Here is a 21812-nt window from a genome sequence, read left to right on the forward strand (position 1 = left end):
ACCACAAGTCGACTAAGTTCACAACCACAGCATGAAGGATTTAATTCAGTCTGACGTCTCCGAATCCAAGGGCCCCACCACGAAAAGTCAAGGCCGGGAAGTTGATGTCTCCTCCCCCTGACCTCATTCAGTCCCGCCCACTTTTAAGCATTGCCGATAGCAGCTGTCAACAAAAGTCTTTTCATAATCCCCTCTTCAAATGTTGTGTGCTAATTTTTAAATGTTCAAACAGGTGCCAGGATGCTACGTATGCTACACATCGAAAAGACATTTTCTTCTTCGGTGACTTTCTATTACTCACCACCTATTTGTGAAAGATATCACGATTCTTAGTTTACATGATATCAACGTTTTTAAGCCAATATTTCTCTTCAAACATGCCAGATCTAAGCAGCATAAGACACCCATAATCCTTCCTTAATGTTCAGTGACAGGTGGGTTCCAGTTTAATTTTTTTTCTTCCCAAATTCCAACTTTGAAGAAAGTCCAAGTTTTTAGCGGAAGAATTGTACTGGACACAGGCCAGATCTGATTGTCCTGCTGGCCTCCATCCCACAGTAAAAATACAGGTTCCTGTTTAAAAGGTCAAGCCAAAAAAGGGGGGGGGGGGGTGGAGAAGAAAAAAATTGAGCATCCCATTCGAGTATTAAATCAATTAATTTATTTCTTAATCTGCAAAGTCATGTATGGAAAAACTCTTCCCTTTAACATTTTCAGATGTGAGTCTATTTCTGCCGCTTGCCGCTCGCCATTCAACAAAGCTTCCTTGGAAGGAGACGCAATTTAAATGAAATTAAAACGGGAAATTGTTTCAATTGGAAGTTGTGTTCCATTGCAGTATTCAGTGGGACCTTCCTTCCCTTTTCTCCAAGCCCGGCATCTTCAGTAAAAAAAAATTTTCCTTCAAGTTCAAGTGAAAGGTTATCGTGTTAAAAATATGCATACTACCCACGTTCATGTGTTTCAGATTCCACGGCGCAAGAACGTCTTATCTTGGCTCTGCACAATTTGGAAAATAGCCAATTTGTAAGGTTCACTAGTGATGCTTCTGGATACATTTGCAAGTACATGTAGCTGAAAGCATATTCTTGTTTCTGCAAGGCCCAAATTGGATTATATTTTAGGAATAATTTATTTATCGATTTCTTGACCCCACAGTGGATTATGTTTGATGTTACATGTACTTGTATCAAATTGCATGGGTAAAAGTTGCTAGAGTTCCTTACATATTTCCAGGCATTGTGAAATTGGGATTTCTTTCTAGGGGTTATCCCAAAGTTGCGGTTTTTCCCTTGGGAAAAAAAATCGGGACTCTACAAGAGTAATCTTGTGGAGATGACTTTTCCAAGCCACAAACCCACCAATCCTATGGGAGACTGGTTTACCCTAGATTGTCTGGTCAAAGGAAGCAAACTAAGTATTCCAGCGGAGAGGGATTTTTCGTCAGATATTTTTATCGATCATGATTTACCATCGTTGTATTTTCCCCTGTCTTTGTGTGAAGACTTTCGACCTGTTCATTTACTGTAGATTTTAGTATCAGGATCCTGCGCCTTTCTCAAATAATTTCAGTTTCCCCCGACTGTCAGTCGTTCTATTTTTAGCAACGCCACCGTTGCTGGGTTTTCTCAACCATCCATGAATTTGTGTCAAAGTGGTTGGGTGAGCTGCTATGATTCAGTGCCTGGTCGTTAGTTGCCTCTTGGTGGCGGTATTGCATTTCTCCAGTGGCAGTGGAGAAAGTAAAATATCTGTCCGCAAAGTTTAGCAATGTCCAAATCCAAAGAGATGAAATTTGTTTCAATTGTAAACCCTATAAATTTTTTCATTTCAGATTTGGTCTATGAAGCAAGAATGTTGCGTGCACGACCTACAAGCCCATAATAAAGAAATCTATACCATCAAATGGAGCCCACACAACCCTAACACACCACTCATGCTAGCCAGGTAAGGCAGTCTTCACAGCTAGAAATATAACGTTACTTTCCGCAAAGTGCAATTCACAGCATTCAGAAGATACCCTAAAAACTGTCACATGTAGTTTATAAACTGTCTCATGTAGTTTATTTCCTGTAATACACAAATACAACACGGTAATTTCGCATTTATGGGAAAAAATGAACCACGATGTATTGTTTTGACATTTGTTGCACTTCACAAAATGTTTAGCTTCATTATTCAAAGTCAACAAACTTTTGTGGGAAATCGCCCCCGGAATGTGCATAATAATTCGTCTGTTGTGAATATTTTAGTATGGTATCACCATCAACCACACATGTGATCCCTACTGCTACACAGTTTGGAGTCTAGGAGCCGATTTTAGGGCACTTTCTTTGTAATACCAACAGCTTTGGCGATAGTAAGTGCGTCATTTAGGCAAGATGCCTACTTTCAGTTCCCTAACATATTGGAGCATCGGCCAATGAAAGTAGTGCCTTTGGCTCATAAATATGTATGAGGTGTAATAATAGAAACTGTTGATTTTTCTGTCCCCCTCAGTGCGTCCTTCGACTCGACAGTGCGGTTGTGGGACGTCGACAGGGGTATCTGCATTCATACACTCACCAAACACCAAGAACCAGTCTACAGTGTAGCGTTCAGTCCAGACGGCAAATACCTTGCCAGCGGGTCCTTTGATAAATGCGTCCACATATGGTCCACGCAGGTAAATACACATGTATTCATGTATTTCACCATTTCAGACATCTTCCCAAGAGCTGTAAAAAATTGTGCATTGAACAACAAATCCTCAATTCATCAGACAAACAATATTGATGCTTCATCTGCTATATGCCAAGTACTAGTTAAGTCAATCACATTTCAAATCCCAATTCACAAGTCTAATCACAGTTAATAGGGTATAAACAGTGACAAAGGAAGCCTTTTGTCAGCTCATTTGAATAGCTTGTGACTTGACTTGAGACTGGGTGATTTTAAGTGACTTGTAACTGACGGCATTACAAGTTTGTTTATGCCTATTTTAACATTTATCGCACTCAAAAATACTGTCTGAAGCAAGTGGTCATTTTGAGTTTAACTGAGCCCTGAAAGTCCAAAGAAAAGTCTGTTTGCCTTTTTTAGGGGGGTAGCCCTTTGCTTCTTGCATTCAAGATACTTAAATATTTCTGTGATTAATTGATATTTTTTGTCTCCTTGTTTTGCAGACGGGCACGCTTGTACATAGTTATAGAGGGACGGGGGGAATCTTTGAAGTTTGTTGGAACTCGAGAGGGGACAAAGTAGGAGCGAGTGCATCAGACGGTTCAGTAAGTCTTCACTTTCAGGTTTTTTCTTCGGTTCACGGTGGGGTGGGGGTATGCAGGCTTTTCCAGTTCTGTTTCCAGAGTCAAAGTATCCTCCAAGGCACATCAGCTGGAGTGCATTGGTATTTCCAACATGCATGCGCTGAATTATACCAAAAGAGCAAGGGTATTAAAGGACCAATGAGGACAGCATGGTTCCAGTCACGATTATGTTTGCATTGCATTGAATTGAACCAGTTTTCAACACCTTAACACATCAACCATGAGTCATATCCTCTCAACGCACATGCTTCCTGTAATCTGTTGACTAATACATTCTATGTTCCTTTTTCTTCCGTTTCACTAGGTGTGTGTTTTGGATCTGCGGAAATGATGCAAACTTCTGCCGACCAAACAAAAAAAGGGGGCAAATTTTTGTACCAGGATTGTGTAAAAAATAAAAAGAGCCAAAAAAAAGTTCATAGAAATTTTTGATCAGGATTAATGAAAAGCTGAATTATTGAGAGAGGGAAAGTACAAAAATGAACACCGCTAAAGTCGACAGACTGAGCAGAAATCCAGCGTGCGACAGGCAGGTTGGGGCTGGCTGAGAGAATTACTTCCAGCTTCGCTGAGGTCGAGTTGTTGGAGATTCAGCACAGAAGTATGGAGGCACCACTGCCCTTGGGAAATCTATTACCTGCTGTCTGTAATCCGTTAGACCAACCATCCCAAGAAGTCTTGTCAAACCCTGTGACAAACCCTGTGACAAACCCTGTGACAAACGCTGTGGGGCAGATAAGCACAACTGCCCCCTAGGTGTTGCTGCTGGCCTGTAAGCCAGTTGCCAACCGTCTTAAGACCTTGTCGAACCCTGTGACCAATGGTGGGGGGGGGGGGGGGGAAGATATGCACACTTGCCCCTAGGTGTTGCTTGCTAGCCAGTAAGCTAGTTGCCAAGCATCCCAAGACCTTGACAAACCCTGTGATAGACTCCCTGGGGCAGAAAGGCTAAACATCTTGTCACCGAGGCCTCCACCGTTTTGATCTATGCTGGCTACCATCTACATCATTTCCAGCAACCAAGGATGTTAAGTGAACTACCGATTGCTGTCATTAGAGACATCAGAATTATCTGTGGTCCTTTGCTTATTGCGCAAGGATCCATTGCAAGAAATTTCTAACAGCCGTTTTCAGACTGGCGAACCAGAGCTGCATCGACCCAAATTACACTGAAGACTTGAATTGTGTACATGAAAAGTTCAATGTTTGAACAGTTTGGAGTGACTTTGTAAAAACATCAACTGTTGTAGTCGTTGAGACCGACTCCAGGGTCTGGCCAATGGAAAATTAATACAAAAGTTAATCTGTCTGAACCAAAATTAATTTGGGTCAACCTGAGTCACGCCTAATACTATTTGGTTTATTGCAACTCAGGAATGCTAGTCCAATGGCACTGTTGCTATTCAAGCACTGCCGAGTTTTGTGAATGGTGCTTGCAGCTCCTCTATCGCACATTGTCTCCTCACCCACACCAAAACAACCCCAAGAACTTGCTCCATGGGCTCCTAACGTCTTCAAGCAGTTTGGCCACAAAAGCTCTCAGTGATGTAAATGGCTTGGGTTTGTTTCAATTCGCACCGGTGCGGCTGTCGCCCTCATTGGGTCATGCGCAAAGGGAATGGGATAGGTCAGGTCATGCTGGGTCAGGTCATGTCGGAAACTAGCCATTGATGGGCTTAAGGACGGACAGTTCAATTGTTGTTGCTGAGTCAAGGAGGGGGGGGGGGGATTGCTAAAACCTGAGTAGGGGCGTTGGGTTGTACAGTTGTCTATGGTGACTCAGGGATTTTTTTCTACTGCAAAACACAAAACTCACTCCGGTGACCTTCAAAGCCAGCTGTAAAGGGAGGGTTTGTTTTTTTCAATCAGATACAAATTTGTGTTTATTATGCCCCTCTTCTGGTCAAGTATTATGCTAGTTTTTTTTTTTATAATGGGGGGGGGGGGGGGGGTTAAAATATAATTGTTGTGTGTAACGGCCAGTTTTATGAGTTGAAAACTGCTGAAATGACACACTGTTTGTGGCAAATGGCAGAGTTCAATTTAGTTTTTCTTTTCAATCAGTCAGTTTTGGACTGAATCTAAAAACAACCTAAAAATATGCAAGGGAAATTTGTCACCAGTATATATACGATTTTGCCAGCTTTATGTCATGTACTTCAGTAAAACTGTACGATATGGGTGTGTAAGACATACAAATTCCTTTCTCATGTCAAACTTAGGGAAAACAAGACCACAAAAGCGAGAATATGGGGGGAAAACAGGTGCAGGACTAAGAAAAAGAAGAACCCCAACTCCAGAATCCTACTCCTCTTAGATGACGGTCTGGAAGAAAATGGATCAGAAAAAGTCATCACAAACCCTCACTTAACAGAGAAATCAGATTTGCTGCATTTTTTTTTACAAACTATATTAGCTGTAATGAAATAGAGTCCCACTAAATTGATGTTTTGTTGTTCATGTATTCAGTAGTACTTGGGGCCAGTGTTTAAAGGCGTTTTCCAAATCGAGGCTTTGTCTCTGGTTCCAATTCGCGTTCTGGTTCACGATTTTAAAATTTAGGCCCCTGACTTCAGAAACTGTGGCTCAAGAAATGTCAACTTGTATCCGGGGGCCAACATTTAGACAATTTCAACATGGTACATGTATAATGTTAAAGGCTTATTGATTCTAGAACTGACAATAAAGCCCAAGCTGGTGACAAAGCCAAAGTTTGGGAAACGGACAAAGTATTCTGTGAATACTGACTTCTTCAGCAGAGACTACTGCATTCTGGTTAATTCTGTTGATCTGTTGTCTCACAATCGTAGGCAGATCCTGCACCAAACTGATGAACATCGCCGAACCAATCAGATGCGTTGTTAATAAAGCTCGGGCATTATTAACACACTAGCAATCAAAGTAACGGTTAATTTGATCGGTTCCCACAATTGCATGGCCTTGTCACAGTAGCTACAATATAACCGCCCTCGCTTTACTATGTAATTAAAATTGTCAGACTGGCTAGTGAGACTGCTTTATTGCTGTTACGCACCAACCGTTTGTTGCCTTACATTTTCCGTCTTTTTGTACAGTTTGTATTTTTTCGTTGTACATTGTTTGCTTGCACCTGAAAACGCCCCTTGTGAAATGCGAAGACAACTTGTCGCGTTCTTTTGTGATATTGTTCACTTGAAATGTTGGCACTCAGCACTGCGATTTTGACCGATCCCAAGGATGGCCGTGGGCTTGTTTCGATATCCCCACTTCCCCAGATGGTATGTCATCCAGGCTACCTCTCAGTATCAACTCGCACAGGCCTTTCCTGAATGACATCCAAACTACCCTGGAAACCAGATCACATGTGGATTTTCTGTGGTAGACTACTACAGTGTGTAGTTTTCCCTCTCAAGTAAAAAAAAATCAGGAAAAAAAGTAGGCCTGATGATGACCTTAAACCTTGTGCATACGAGTCACAAAAGTGTAAGCCCAGTATGTATATTTTGGTTCCGTGGTTTACTATTTGTGAATGTTTCTTATTCATGTTGTACATCATACTTCACACAAACATGTGGCCAGATATGGAGTCTCGCACATTTTTAAATTGTTAATGACAATCAAGTTCTGAATTTGTTATGCATGTTTTTCTTATTTTGCCCCAGATTTAAGTACATATTATCCCTTTAAAAATAGAGCTGTGTTTGACTTTCGTTTGACAATTATGTGGTGTTACACCAGAAATATGTTGACTCTTTTTTTTAATGTGCCGTTTCTTGAGTAAACTTGGGCCAAACTTTGAGCTCTTCAGCAGATCTTTAATACTGCTGATGCCCAGCTATTAAAATTAAGGGAAAACTTGAACTGTTGGAGCCAAACACATTTCTGCTTTCAAATTGGCTCTGCCCCCCCCCAATTGTCTCATCCTAATTGAAGTTACTCAACAACCTGTAAAATGAAAAGGTAACAGAAAAAAACAAAAAATACCTTGGTTCCAAATTGTTCCTGTGATTCGCCATTTTATATAATATACATGTACCCTTCAAAAAAAAGGTGATATTATATGTCTACTGAGTAACAGTCCTTTCAATGATGTCATTTTTCAGCCATGTGTATAATGCATGGGTTCTTCGAGATATGTGGGGAAATACTGTACTCTTGTATTGCTTGAGTCTTAATTTTTCAAGTGTGCTAAGTTTATATTGAAGGCTATGTCCAAATTGGTTGGCTACACTGGCAGTACCACTCGTCTATGCGAAGTGGCTTCAGCTCTTCCCATAGATGCATGTTGGTTTGAGCCACAGCCGTGCAATTTGGATGCAGCCTCAATGTGCTTCTCCAGTGTGTCATGAAATAGACCTTCATCTTTTTGCTGAAAACCAAGTATGCTGGTGTTAATATGCTTAGGATGATACCCATGACCTTGGATCCATTGTATGCCCAAATTAGACATGCCTTGCCTAGGGAACCAGACTTTCAGAACTACTACACATATGGTCGCAAGCCCTGAACTGATTTCTGTTAAGCATTTTAGTTGATTGAGATTCCTACTAGTCATGGTAACGTACAAAATGACCCCTCCACCCCCCCCCCAAGCATTGGTCGATTGAATCGTTAACGGGAAACCTTTGAGAATCATTGTGAATTGGTCATTTGTCACAAACACACACACACACTGGTGATGTTTCTATACTACAGTTTGTATAAAATCTTGTCCGGTGCCACTCACTATTGTGTAGTGCTGACTTTTAAGAGAGAAAAAAATTAAAATATTGGGTGGGACCTGTGTTTTATGAATCTTGTCCGACTCAACTTATTTTGTTGTTAAGTATTAAATGAATTTTAAACGTGTCAACGTTTCCCCAACACAGAAACATTACACTAAACATGCTGACTGTTTTCTTACTGAACTACCAGAGCATTTACTTGTTGGAAATTTATTTATTAACAATTTGATTTATATGCAACAAAACATTTCATCTAATATTCTTTACAGGTTTGTTATGGGAAACATTTTGGCTAAGCTATTTTTTTATACACATTATCGCTAGCAGTGTCCTTCAGTTTATGGAAGTGTTATCAACTTTGTTGAGGGGTTGGGTGGGGAATTATTTGATTTTGAACATCATTTTGACAAAATTTCAGAATTTATGGATTTTTTTAATGGACATTTTAGAGCAAGTCAGGGTTTATTGCTGGTACATCTTTGGAGAGGAAATGTGGCCACACATATTTACATAGCTCAACTTTCTCAAGGTCAACAGAGGGCGCAAGTGATTCAAATTACTCAACCTTGGACACTCCTAGCCTTAACCCAGTAGATGAACTTGACAAATTCATTGATTTAAAAACCATTCAATTCACATCTTGAAGCAAGTTCACATGCAGCAACTGCAAATATCAATATGTTCTACGATAAAGAACGATAATTTAAAAAGAAAATTAAGTCCAGTCTGGTTTAAACACAGCGGTCTGTATTACTGAATGTTTGTCAACAAACATCACAAGCATGGGGATGACCTGCTCAACTTTGGATGGTCAGCCCTTCAATATGTCGTCAAGGTTACACTGCTGTAATCCAAATTACTCTTGAAGACAATCAGGGCATCTATTGTCTTGATCGTTTGCGTGTGTTCATGGTGTACTTCAGAAAGGTTCTCATGTAACAAAGATCAACACGTCCAGCGCTGGCCGATTCCTCCACCGGTGAGCTCATCCAATCCTATTTTCCTATTCTCTGCACCATCCATTCTTGCTGGCACAGCGGACATCTGTTGTTCTGTTTGACCCAGAGTGACATGCAGCAGTTGTGGAACGAGTGGTTGCATTCACCCCAGACAACTGGAAAAAAAAAAACAAGGTAACATTAACTTTCATTTAGTACATTTGTAAATATTTATGAGTTTCTCCGATTAAAAATACAATTTGAGAAAGATTTTTGGGTCACATCCATTTTCTAAAGAATTGGTGTTGAACAAAATCAATGAATTAAATGAATAGTCAAGATTGATAGTTCTTTAGTTCAACACTTAGTTTGTGCAGCACCAGCACCCAAACAAAACTTCATCATTCATGACATCTATATATTCTTCCTTACCAACACATTCTTCTTGTTTGTTTTCTGTCTGGCAGCGTAAACAAGCATCTGAAAAGTAAAACAATTTCGTGTTTGTCAATACCCAAAAATAACAATTTTCATTAATTTCAAGTTCTGTTCTGGAATTGGAAAGAATCAACCAAGAATTACAATTCAATTGAACATCCATAATCGCATAAACTTAAAAAATACTTGAATTTCTTACCCATCACTTGCACCCTGCATATTGCACAGGTATCACAGTCTACATCCCAACTCCACATTGCCACAATGTTCCATTTCTTCAGCGTGAACGGTTTAACTTCCGCATCTTGTTTTGTAGATTCCATTGATCCAGATTTGCCGTTCGCTGTTGAGCATGTTTCGTCTTTCATTATCACCTGAGAATCAGACATTTCAGTCCAGACGGAAAACTACCTGTAGACCAACGAGATTTTCGATATAAACGCCACCTTTGATATCACAATTTCAGTGTAAAGACTGTTTTTCTTTCGACCTTGCAATATATTTTCGTCACAAAACATAACAAGTCATTGTTTAGTTGAAGTAGCTAGGTACCTATCAACGATAATGCTATAATAATATTGTAGACGTCTGGGTCTGATGGAAACATACATATGCATGACCTTGAGTAACCTTGCGGAAAGGTCACGCACGTATTAAAGGAAATAAATTTAAAAAACGTGTCAATAATTCTTATACGCGAAAAATCGGTCAATTTCGGAATAAATTGGTTTCAAGTAGAAGCTGAGTATCAAATGCACAGGAAGTTTAATATTACACTGTCCATGCTTTTATTTCTTGTCCTCAACCAATACTGAAAAGGTCTTTTTATTTTGTTCATATTTGTACGGATGATTCACAGTGAAATTTGTGCATAGTCAAATAACAGAGCGGGAAAGTACCCTTTTTGTTTATCTGCTTAATACATTTTCTCGTGTAGGAGCCTAACACAATAATGCAGTAATATTTTTAAATTACACTACCCCTTTAAAAAGATGTTGGCACTTTTTTCATGTTTTCACTTGAGGGCGCTCTCATTTTGGATGGAAAAGTTGTTATTTTATTTTTTAGTTGTGAATTTCTAAATATACTTTTCTTAATTTTAAATTTAGTCTTAACATCATCTTTAAAAAAAAAATAATTACTTAAATAAAATATTTTAAAAGAAACTACTTTGATACATGCGATAAAAAAGTCACATAGTAAAAGGCCTCGCAACTTGGCAGTTGCTAAAAATAAATAACTGAACAAAAAGAAGTTGCTTGACAACCAGCGCGAAGCGCAAGCTAGCGGAGGTGAAAACTATCGACTTCTACTTTTTGTCATTATTATTAAGTTTAGTATAGTCCTCCTTTTTGTATACTTTTGAATCGTTAAACACATTTCGTGTAAAATGGTAAGTTTGTACGGAGGTATTTTAACTGACCACATTTTCATTGTTAAACGTTACACCGTTTGCATTGGTAAGCGCATTCTTGGTCTTTTGACTTTTTTCAATGACTTTGCCGTGGCACGCGTTGGCCTACGCGTGCACTCATCCATGACCATGTCATCTGGGCTCGGGAAAAGTCATTGCATTGACGTTACGTACGTGGCGGCCCTACCCCATCCACCCGAACTATACACTACCACATCAATACAATAGTAGTAGGCCTATAATATATTAAAATAAAAACAAAACATCACAAAATTCACATTCGATTTTTTTTGCAGTGCTGAAAATACCGTGGTCCTTTTTTGGGCTTTTATTAGTTTTAAAAAAGTAAACATAATTATCTCTGTCTGGTATGCCGCTAGTTTTGACTAAAATGACGAGAATATGTTTTGACGCACTCGCATTCAATTTGTGCTGGACAACGCGCGTGCGTTGCAAGCGTTACCTGCGTCATTTATGGTGACTCGAGGATACTTCTTGACAAAAGGGGCTACCCTACTCAAATTCCCAATGTGGAAACAACATGGGTCAAATCGGTTCCGATGGTGCAAAAAAAAAAAAGATGAAAACAAAAATCCCCTAATTAAATTAGTCAAAAAAGTTTATCAACATTACACCAGTAGGGCCTACATGGATAATTTCATGATCAAAGATTAAAAAAAAATTTCATCATCTGAAATTTATGAGATTATTTTGCGTTCATGTTTCAGTCTCTACCTGAGAGGTATGCCTTCATTGCTGAGTGGTATGATCAGAATGCCGCCATCATACGATCCTACCAGCTACTCTTCTATGCTTCAGATAATACAGTGGAAATGGTAACAAAAAAATAAACAATTGTTGTGAGGGTTATCATGAGATGTACAACAGATCTACTCAAATATGTTTGGTTGAGAAACTTTAGTAAACTAAAATTTTGCTTTATAAATTCTTAATTCTCTTATGATTGGTAAAGTTGCTTGTCATAGTTACGTTCCGAAATGTTACCTTGAAACAATGCCATGATGGAATTAAAAGTGTCTTATCATATTGTTTGATTCTTTACCAAAAGCTTTCATTAATTTCTAAAGCTGTCTCAGCCAGGCTGAGGTTAGCCAGATGTAGATTCATATGCATGTAAAGGACAATAATTTGAAAATCAAACATTTTGCAGTTGGTGATATTGTGTACACTTTGCATTTATTTATTCTACAGTATGACATTAAAAACAGACGGATATTCCTGAAGCGTTCCAAGATTGACAACGTGAGGTTTGAAGACTTGTACATCGGAGGGACAATCAACGTTCACTCCAGGCAACTGAATCTGGTCGAGTACGCAGACGAGTTCACTAAGAAACAGCTCAGCTCAAAGAAGGAAAAGTGAGTCGGTGTTTCTTTTATGTAACAAATGTTTTGTTGTGAAATGTTGTAGGGTCATGAGTTGTAATAGAGTCAATCACAAGGCAGGTCAGCATTACTTTGGGATGACCGTTACATATTCCTTTTTACCTTTCATCTGTCGTTTACAAAGTTTGTTGCATGAATTGATGCTGAATAACTTTTGAATGACTCGTGATGATTTTTGATGGCTTCAATACAACTTTGATAGGGTCTCGAAGATAAAGTGCTAACAAATTTGGAGATTTTTGTGACAGGAAGAGCACTAGAACTTTACTGGTGAAGAACAAATTTTTTTCTTTGTTTTTTTACTCATCAGAACTCTTGCTATGATCAAACCTGATGCCGTCTCCAAGTTTGGTAAGTATGTATCAATTATAACTCTCTACATTTCATTTTCTGGAGTTTAGAATGGTCCCTGTGGTAGTTATGTTTAAATTGATTGTTGTACGATTTTATGAAATTATTATTTGTACATGATGCTATGCTATGGCAAGCCTTACATTTCCTTAGCTTTTCAATGAGCTGACGGGGCCGTTCTGAAGCATCATCGTGTTATCATGCCCTCAATGTTTCCAACAAGAGCAAATTAAGTGTGGTAAAAAAAGTGGAAGTAAGTTTTATCCTTGACAATGTGGACGTAGCAGCGATGACTTTAATAGTGGGTTTGTCTGGTTGTCTGTTTGTCTGTAGGTGCAATCATTGACATGATCTACGGAGGCGGGTTTCTCATCGCCAACGCCAAGATGATTCAGATAACGAGGAAGGATGCGGAGGAGTTCTACCAGGAGCATGTGCAGAGACCGTTCTTTGAGTGAGTACAGACAATCTAAGACTCGATGCCCAGTCTTGTGGATGAGACTAACCATAAGTCTCAAGCTATATTGACAGTGATGTTGGTTCCCGGGAGTAGTCTTACTCTCAAGCCCACTGTGTGCCAATCTTGGTGTAGATCTCTTTATACACTCCTTTTAGGTCCCAATCTTGACTAGGTCTTGGACAGAAGAGATATCAAACTTTGCATTTAAAAAAAAAATCAAGATTACTATTTTCAAAACTGTTCTGTTCCGAAACTTAGACCCTTGCCACCCACTTCAAATCAAACTCATTCCTCTAACTTCTTTATATATTGTTTTGTCTTTTTTTTAAATAGCAAACTGGTCCGTTTTATGGCCAGCGGCTCGATCGTTGTCATGGAGCTCATGGGGAACAGTGCAGTCACAGAGTGGCGCAAACTACTAGGTCCGACGGACAGCAGCAAGGCACGCAGCGAAGCTCCAAGCAGCGTCCGGGCAAAGTTTGGCACAGGTACTGTCAACTAGAATAAATGTCAACTAGAATAAATTCTAGAATAAATTGCAGTACAAAGTTCTGATCAACACCCCCCCCCCAAAAAAAAAGGAAAAAAAGAAAGAAAGAAAATAAAATTTAAGCCAATAAATAATAAACCCCTCCCAAAAACCACAAAAATTGTTTATCGTTATCACTGCTTCCAAAAGTCAGATTTTGGCTGTTCAGTGTCCAGAGTGCAAATTAATGACAATGAAAAAATCATAGTTGGGTTGTGTAGCAGTAAGGGTTTACACCTGGGTTTCTAACTGCAATGTCAATTTTGTTCTTTCTCATTTCAGATCAGACCATGAATGCCTGCCACGGGTCCGACGCCACCGAGACCGGTCAGAGAGAAACAAATTTCTTTTTCGGACCTGAGAAAAAGTGGAAAAACACTGCCAAGCTCTCTGGAAGCACGTGTTGCGTGATCAAGCCTAGCGCCATCTTGGAAGGTAAGCCATTGGATCATAGGCTTCGGCCAAATTACTTGGCTATGGCAGCTAAGTCAACATTCCAAAATTGCGTCATACTGCCGGCAATGGTTAAAATACCTTAGATTTAAATTATTATAGGCATACAACTCTACAAATGGAGATCAAGAAACCAAAGGCTGTCATAGCATAGGACCCCAAGTTTCCTGGATGAAAAGTCGGTCACAGGCATGCAATATCAAAAGGGTACCCAACAGATTGAAGTTAAAGTCTTGTTCTGCCCAAACTGGCCTATTAATTTCCTTCTTTGATTTTGTAGGTAAGGCGGGTAAGATCATGATGGCCATTGTGGAGGCAGGCTTTGAAGTCTCCGCCCTCCAGATGTTCCACTTGGAGAAGGCCAATGCAGAGGAGTTCTTTGAGGTCTACAAGGGCGTGGTGAACGAGTACAGTGTAAGTGTCCATCCATTGTATGCATGCATTGTCTGTAGAGGGCACTGCCATAGATTTTTAATGGGTGTTTATGAAATCTAGGCTTTATTTTCTGGCTTCAGCTTGTCCCCAACCCAAGATTCATTGCAATCCTGCTGTATTCAAACCCAGTGCAAACACACCGACCATTTGCCTTGTGTGCGGATTTGCATGGTTTGTAGCAGAAAATGGACCAATATTGTTCTGGAGTCTGTCAAGCCAGGGGATTAAAATCAAGAAGCTTTAGTCTGAAGCCAAACCAAAGCCAAGATTACGTAAACGCCATTGACTCAAGAGAAAAAAAGGTCAGGAAGTAGTGGGTGATCTCTTTCAAGTTTTCACCTGTGGATTGAAAAAGCACTCTTCTAAGGCCAGAAAACGAGTCTTTACCTGGATCTAATTTCATGATGATTGCAAGCACAGATATGTGCTAAGCGGAGAAAGTAATTGCTTTGCAAAAAAAAAGGTTACCGGTCAAAAATGGCATGCAATTTCGAGCTTCTCGCAGGTTTTCAGCTGAATCACGCTTAACATATTTTTGTTAGCAGCACTTTCGGCTAAGCAGCACCATGAGATTTTTGTGGATTGGCCAACATTTTCATTTTGAGAACTAGTAAATTATATGACGTGTGTATTATTGTTATTCAGGAGATGGTTCAGGAGCTGTGTTCCGGTCCCTGCTTTGCCCTCGAGATCACCGGCAAAGGCGAGCGAACCGCAGAGGACTTCCGTGAATTTGTGGGCCCAGCCGATCCCGAGATTGCCCGTAACCTCCGGCCAAAGACGCTGCGTGCTATCTTCGGCCGCGACAAGATCAAGAACGCAGTGCACTGCACGGACCTTCCCGAAGACTGTCCTCTAGAGGTGGCATATTTCTTCCAGATTTTGGCCGACTAATAAGAGATTTTGATTAAATTTAGTATTTCTTTTTGAATGGCCTGTAAAGACTGGGTTGTGTGGTCACAACACATTATATGTGGAGTTACGTCAACATGAGAGTACCCATACCCAAAGTATTGGAGTAACTGGGAAGAGTATATGAATACTTTGTGTAAATGTGACTTGATCCTACCAAATGAGTCTTAAGGACATTTAAACAAAGTAAAGAGAGCATCATATTTTGCTCCTCATTTTGATGTATTTTCAGTTTGCATCTTAAAACATTTGTATCAGGAAAATGCGTTCACTCTTCCTATCTATTTCCTGAAAGGCCTGGTTGCTCAAAAATTGCCCCAGTGACTGTTGAGTTGGTCACAAATGTTTGTTACCTTTTGAAGTCATTTATTGCATTACAAAATTACAAATCTTGCAGAGATATTGTGGCTGTTCTTTTCATCCAATTTTTTTCCCGAGACTCGCACAAGAACTCTCTGTTTTCTATTTTGCAACATCGTTGTTTAAACAGAGGAAGGGTTAAACAGATCATATGGTCAGTGTTTTTGTTTTGTTTTGAGATTGGTAAAAATTTTGTGGTTTTTTTTCTTGTGAGAAAAGAAATCTGTGTTGGCGCATTCAAAAACTTCCATGAGTTTGCATATTAGCCATTTTCAATACGCAGACCTATATGTGTATTCTTGTATATAATAGAGTTAAACATCTACGCTTGTAAGCCCTAAACTGCTTTAGATTGTACACTAACATTTTTTATCTTCGCCTGAAAACTTTGACTTGAGAGATGTATAAATTATAATACATGCATGTATAGAAAATGTCCTGATGTTTATAGACTTTTGACAATTTTGCACATATTTGTTGTATATTTCCTTGATTTCAATTATATAGTTTTGAATGCCATGTTCACTCCCCCTCCTCCTCCCCCCCCCCCCCCCCCCCAAAATACTGTTTTCAATACTCCACCTGTTTTCAAAAATATTTTCTGGTATTAATTTTCACATTGCATTGTACTGAAGAGGCCCCCAAAAGATTCCCGAATGCATTTGAAATCATTGCAATAGTCAAGATTCATATATTATTTTGAAACGTTTGTAGTTTTTTATTTTTTGCATGAATTGTTCTTTGTTCTTGTGGTAGAGAGGTCAACGATTGTTCTGCCCCCAGTGTCCAATGAAATAAATGAAAAGTTAATTGTGAATTAATTCTTGTGTATTCAATTTGTCTACGTGTATTGAGTTAAGACCTTCCGCCTAGAGGGCGACAGAGTGAATGATTCACATTGAATTGGTCAAAAGTTTCCGCTAGAGGGCGACAGAGCGTATGATAAACTTTGAGTTGGCCAAATGTTTCAACTAGAGGGCGACAGAGTGAATCACATTAAATTAGCCAAAAGTTTCCGCTAGAGGGCGACAGAGCGAATTTTAAATATGGAGTTGGCCAAATATTGCCGCTAGAGGGCGACAGAGCGAAGGATCCACAATAAGTTGGCCATTTATTACCGCTAGAGGGCGACAGAGCGAAAAAAATATTATTAAGTTGGCCAAACGTTTCCGCTAGAGGGCGACAGAGCGAAAAATAAATATTGAGTTGGCCAAACGTTTCCGCTAGAGGGCGACAGAGCGAATGAAAATATTGAGTTGGCCAATAACTGCCGCTAGAGGGAGACATAACATTGGCCAAACATTTCCGCTTGAGGGCAGCATTCATTACGAAATCTGGCATTGCATTAGTTTTGTTGTGAATTCCCTTCTAAAAATGTCTTGGAATAACGTGTTTTTCATCACCAAAGCAGTTTTTATTACGTCTATGCACTGAACATGTCCTTGTTCTTCGAATGAAATGGAAATCTACTTGTAAGTTTTTAATGGGATGGGATTTTATGTATGCGGAAAGAGTTCCAACCTTTCGCTCGGTTCCGATCGCCCAGTCCCCCGCCCTGCATCATGCAAACTGCTGGGATCGGAAGGACAAGGGATGATGAGCTCTATAGAATCTTGTGATCTGAGGAAGTGGGGATGGCATTGAGCAAGTAACGGGAATTGAAATGTTGGAGTTATTGCAGAATACCCCGCCACTCGGAAATACACCCCTAAAATCACTGGCTACGACTGAGGTTGGAATCACTGCAAACCAAAAGAAACAATTCAAGTCCATTGCCAGCTACGCAGATACTGAGTGGGGGTCCATTATTTGAGAACGAAGCAACACAAAATGAATGGGAGTTGCTGAAAAAATTCTAAGTCCAAACCAACCACCCTGTTGGCGGCTACAAGGCTACGGAGTGGGAGTCCCCTTGAATATGCTTGAGAATGAAGCAACACAAAATGAATGGGAGTTGCTGAAAAAATTCCAAGTCCAAACCAACCACCCTGTTGGCGGCTACGAGGCTACGGAGTGGGAGTCCCCTTGAATATGCTTGAGAACGAAGCAACACAAAATGAATGGGAGTTGCTGAAAAAATTTTAAGTCCAAACCAACTACATGTACCCTGTTGGCGGCTACGCGGTCACGAAGTGGGAGTGCAATGGAGCATGACGCATAGTACATACAAGTAGCGCTAAGAATGTTTATTGAGGTCAATCAACCGTGACCTCGTAGCCGGCTACGAGGTGGATAGATTGAGTGGCGGGGTATTCTGCAATTGTGCCGAAATGTTACAACACAGTTCAGTTTTGATGGAATGTGAAGGTGCTAAACTGAAAGTGGTATCTTTTGTGAGCCAAGTAATTAGCAGGAAAAGACACTTTTGCCAAGTAGGCCCTATAAACATCATAACATGTCAACTTTTTATTTAATCATTTTTTGTATTTTCACAGAATGCATATGCATACGTGACTTTGCATGGACTCGGATAACATGAGTTATGGCACTGAAGAATTCCTGGAGTTGAAACCACTCTGACTGAAGTACTCAGCTGGAGCTTTCGTAGCAGTCGATTCAAGCTTTGTCTAGTCTGTGAAAATGGCAAACTACTACGTCATTGGCTTGTCTGCAGTAGTAATGCTGACTATTGTGTCACTCGTGTATGACTCGTTTGACATGGATATGTACCAGTGCAGAGACACAAAACAGCAGTCTGATTCGTCCACAAAGATCACCAGATTGTTAACGTCAGCAAATTCGTCCTGGGAGTTTAACATCACAGGGAATGATGTTTTGGTCTGCCTGCATATTCAGAAGACTGGGGGGTCCTCGTTTGGCCGACACCTGGTGCACGATCTGGACTTGAGCAGCCCATGCCAATGCAAGAAAGGCTTGAAGGCGTGCCAGTGCTTTAGGCCGGGCAGCAAGAATGAGGTTTGGCTGTTCAGCGAGTTTTCCATGGGTTGGTCGTGCGGCTTACATGCCGACTGGACAGAACTGACCAACTGTGTGCCCAGTATGCTGGATAAGTTTGAAGGAACTAAGCATAAACGGAGGTACGTCACATGACTTTTTGTTATGGCCGTAATAATTTGTCGGTCGCACCACTAAGTGACATATCATGTGCACAAAGTCCATGAATGATCCGTCATTTCATGTTGTTGCAAAAGTTTTTATTTGTCACTGTGTGGCGCACCGAATGAATTGAAACGTTGTAAGGCTTTGATCCTCATAACTGTTTGTTGGAAGATGAACCCATACAAATTTTACCTTATTTGTACTTTGAAGATAAAAAAGCTTTCAATGCAATGTGAAAACCGCAAAAGCAAGACGTGTGTATTGATTTATGTATTGCCTTGCCAATTATCAGTGCCATAAAAATCCCGAAAGGGTACCCAGTAATTAGAAAGTATTTAGGCTTGAATCTATATCAATGTAACACTCCCAGCAAATGTTGGTCCCACTGTGACCTAAACCCATGCCCCACCCTCCTCATTTGACTCATTTATTTTCTGAAAATCTTTTCTCGTCGTTCTGGTGTTGGTTGTGATCGCTGGACCCAAAAGAGCAAGCCTTATGCCCTGTGACTGACGGACAGACAGACTAATTGACTAACTGACTGACTGACGGACTGACTGAGTCACTGAGTATTGGTAATGTCCTAAACATAGTACTTTCAGGTCAAACAGGTCAGCCTAGTCTTGTTCCTACATTCAACTTTTTCCATTTCTCTCACTCTCTGCCAGGTATTTCTACCAGACCATCCTGCGGGAGCCCCAGGCTCGTTACCTCAGCGAGTGGCGTCACGTTCAGCGAGGTGCCACCTGGAAAACCGCAGTGCACATGTGCAACGGCAAAATCCCTACCTCTGAAGAGCTTCCCCGATGCTACGAGGGGATCGACTGGACGGGCGTTTCCTTGGAAGAGTTCATGGACTGCCAGTACAACCTGGCAAACAACCGACAAACGCGGATGCTTGCGGATCTCTCGGAAGTGGGCTGCTACAACCTCTCAAAACTCTCGAATGCAGAGCGCCGGGCGAGAATGCTTGAGAGCGCAAAGAGGAACTTAAGACGCCTTGCTTTCTTTGGCATGTTGGAGTACCAGAAGGAGACTCAGCAGCTCTTTGAGAGCACCTTCGGATTAAAATTCTTGAAGGATTTTGTCCAGTTTGACGCCACGAAGGGCACAGCTGCCAAGACTGTCCTAACTGGCCAGCAGAAACTGAAAGTCCAGGAAGCCAACACGGAGGATTTCCTTCTGTACGATTACGCAAAGAAGTTGTTTTTGGAGCGTGTTGCAGCATTGAGACAAAAACGCAGAAAGAGAGCCCCGCTAACTAGACTCTCTTAAAAACTCAACTTTCAGGAAATTTAGAGAATCAACTGCCAAAACTTTCCCCGCCTTCCACCATTGTGACCCGGGTTCGAATCCCGCCTCAGCCAATATGTGGATTGGTTTTCAGTCCCTGCCTGATTCCATGGGTTTTACCTAGAATATCATTCTGGGTTTTTCCTCCCGCCATAAAAACTGTAATTTCCTTCCACATCTTCTACCAAGGGACCTCACTGGAAATAAATGGAGAGACTTTTGTGGGCTGTCCCTGCCAGTTGCTGAATAAAACCAGATAGTGGGCTATTCCTTAAGAATAATGGGCACCTCAAGTTGGACATACATGTGTAAAATACAGCCACTCAATTTACATATATGCATGTATTTAATTCAGACGCACTCAAACTAATTGTCTGTCTTTTTATGCTCATGTTCCAAAACAATGTCTTACATGTATATGATCAAAAATTTATGGAAAGCTGCCGTTGTAGATGAGTTCTATAATCATTGTCTTCAACTACTGCATAGTACTAACAATTATGGGTCGTATTGATTCCAATTAACCATTTTTACTTTTGTAAATATTGATATGTACAATTGTTTTTTTCTGGAGTTATGCAAATGTCCTGTACGAGCTTGTCCAGCTTTTGCAATATATTTTCTTTGTTATGTGTTTTGTTTCTAAAAAAAATCATGTCAGTTAAAAATGTGGACAAAGAAGTACTGTATATTGTTCTACCTCAGACTTGGGCATTTTAATTAATAGATAATTAAACCTAACTGCCCAAATCCATGTTTTACTTAAAAACTTAATTTGATGTTGAATGGGATGTTTTTGGAGCACCATTTAATAGCTCCATGGTTGAAGAAATTGCATGCAACTATAAACCACAGTTTTTGAGAATTTTGAAATATTTAGCAACAGTGTAACAAACTTCACTGCAAAACATTGGTTGTACCATAAATTGACACATCTAGTACATTGCTGGGTGCATCATGATATGTATATCTCGTGTAGAGTGTAGAACATGTCACTTGATGGTTTATGGTGGGATTAACAAAATGTAGGATTTTAGGGAAATTGGGAGAAGAAAAATGTCAAGGAGTCATACGGTTATAAAAAATTGTTGAGCGTCTTTCCATTGCTTTAGTCAGCAGAGAATTTGTCTGGCACTCTGATAATCCTTGTTTACTGTCAAGTAATGTATCAAAACTCAAAGAAAAACATATGAGAACTCTTGTTTAGTAAAAACAAAACAGTAAATGTGTATGTATCTTGCATTGTTAACATTTTCAATTTTATATTTTCTTCATAAAGGTGATGTTTGAATAAAGTCTATGAATTTGATTTAACAGAAGTTGATTGCTGTGTGAAGGTCCTTTTATTTTTGGTTAATTTAATATTTATGTTAGTGATATTCCCAATATTCTGAGGTCTAATTCCGCATACCCTGGGGCTGATTAAAACAAAAGAAAAGCAGTTAGAAAGACAACCAACAAAGAATAAATAAAATTGGGGTAAAACAACTACAGAATTCGAACCAGGGACACCGGATTGGCAATCCCTCGCCGTTCCACAGAACTAAACAAGATTTCAATTAATTAATAGGGATTTTGTTTGGCTTTAAAAAATGCTAGGTTCGCGTTGGCTCACGCGTGTAAGCCCGTGCACGCGTAGTCGTGTTACACAGTCTTAAGATTGAATTGAGCATTTGATTTAGAGATTTTAACAAATAAATTCTGATTTAGTTGATCAGAATTTGACTGGAAAAGGGTAGAGGGTGTAAATTGAAG

The 21812-nt window shown here is 40.0% G+C and overlaps 4 protein-coding genes across 4 annotated transcripts in view; 3 read left to right on the forward strand and 1 right to left on the reverse strand.

Annotated features, from left to right (window-relative positions):
• LOC119723411 (F-box-like/WD repeat-containing protein TBL1XR1) overlaps nt 1–5914 on the forward strand; it is a 29432-nt gene extending 23518 nt beyond the window's left edge. The window contains exons 10-13 of the mRNA XM_038194030.1: nt 1835–1947; nt 2500–2665; nt 3165–3266; nt 3610–5914. Coding sequence (XP_038049958.1) covers nt 1835–1947; nt 2500–2665; nt 3165–3266; nt 3610–3636 — 408 coding nt within the window. The 3' untranslated portion in view covers nt 3637–5914. The remainder of the gene's footprint in view (nt 1–1834; nt 1948–2499; nt 2666–3164; nt 3267–3609) is intronic.
• A 1021-nt stretch (nt 5915–6935) lies between these two features.
• LOC119723412 (RING-box protein 2-like) lies at nt 6936–9932 on the reverse strand. Its single transcript, XM_038194031.1, has 3 exons — nt 9584–9932; nt 9379–9426; nt 6936–9122 (listed from the first exon to the last, which is right to left on the reverse strand). Exons 1-3 carry the CDS (start codon nt 9771–9773, stop codon nt 9004–9006), a joined length of 357 nt encoding a protein of 118 aa, XP_038049959.1. The 5' UTR covers nt 9774–9932; the 3' UTR covers nt 6936–9003.
• A 676-nt stretch (nt 9933–10608) lies between these two features.
• On the forward strand, nt 10609–16254 carry LOC119723413 (nucleoside diphosphate kinase 7-like). The gene is made up of 9 exons (XM_038194033.1): nt 10609–10777; nt 11527–11634; nt 12011–12177; nt 12515–12555; nt 12889–13009; nt 13349–13503; nt 13827–13979; nt 14278–14411; nt 15078–16254. The coding sequence occupies exons 1-9, from the start codon at nt 10775–10777 to the stop codon at nt 15324–15326; spliced, it is 1131 nt and encodes a 376-aa protein (XP_038049961.1). The 5' UTR covers nt 10609–10774; the 3' UTR covers nt 15327–16254.
• A 1892-nt stretch (nt 16255–18146) lies between these two features.
• Nucleotides 18147–21381, forward strand: LOC119723414 (heparan-sulfate 6-O-sulfotransferase 3-B-like). Its single transcript, XM_038194034.1, has 2 exons — nt 18147–18742; nt 19433–21381. Exons 1-2 carry the CDS (start codon nt 18285–18287, stop codon nt 20037–20039), a joined length of 1065 nt encoding a protein of 354 aa, XP_038049962.1. The 5' UTR covers nt 18147–18284; the 3' UTR covers nt 20040–21381.
• The last annotated feature ends 431 nt before the right edge of the window (nt 21382–21812 follow it).

The sequence above is a fragment of the Patiria miniata genome, unplaced genomic scaffold (assembly GCF_015706575.1).
Source record: "Patiria miniata isolate m_02_andy unplaced genomic scaffold, ASM1570657v1 HiC_scaffold_17, whole genome shotgun sequence".
Lineage (NCBI taxonomy): Eukaryota > Metazoa > Echinodermata > Asteroidea > Valvatida > Asterinidae > Patiria > Patiria miniata.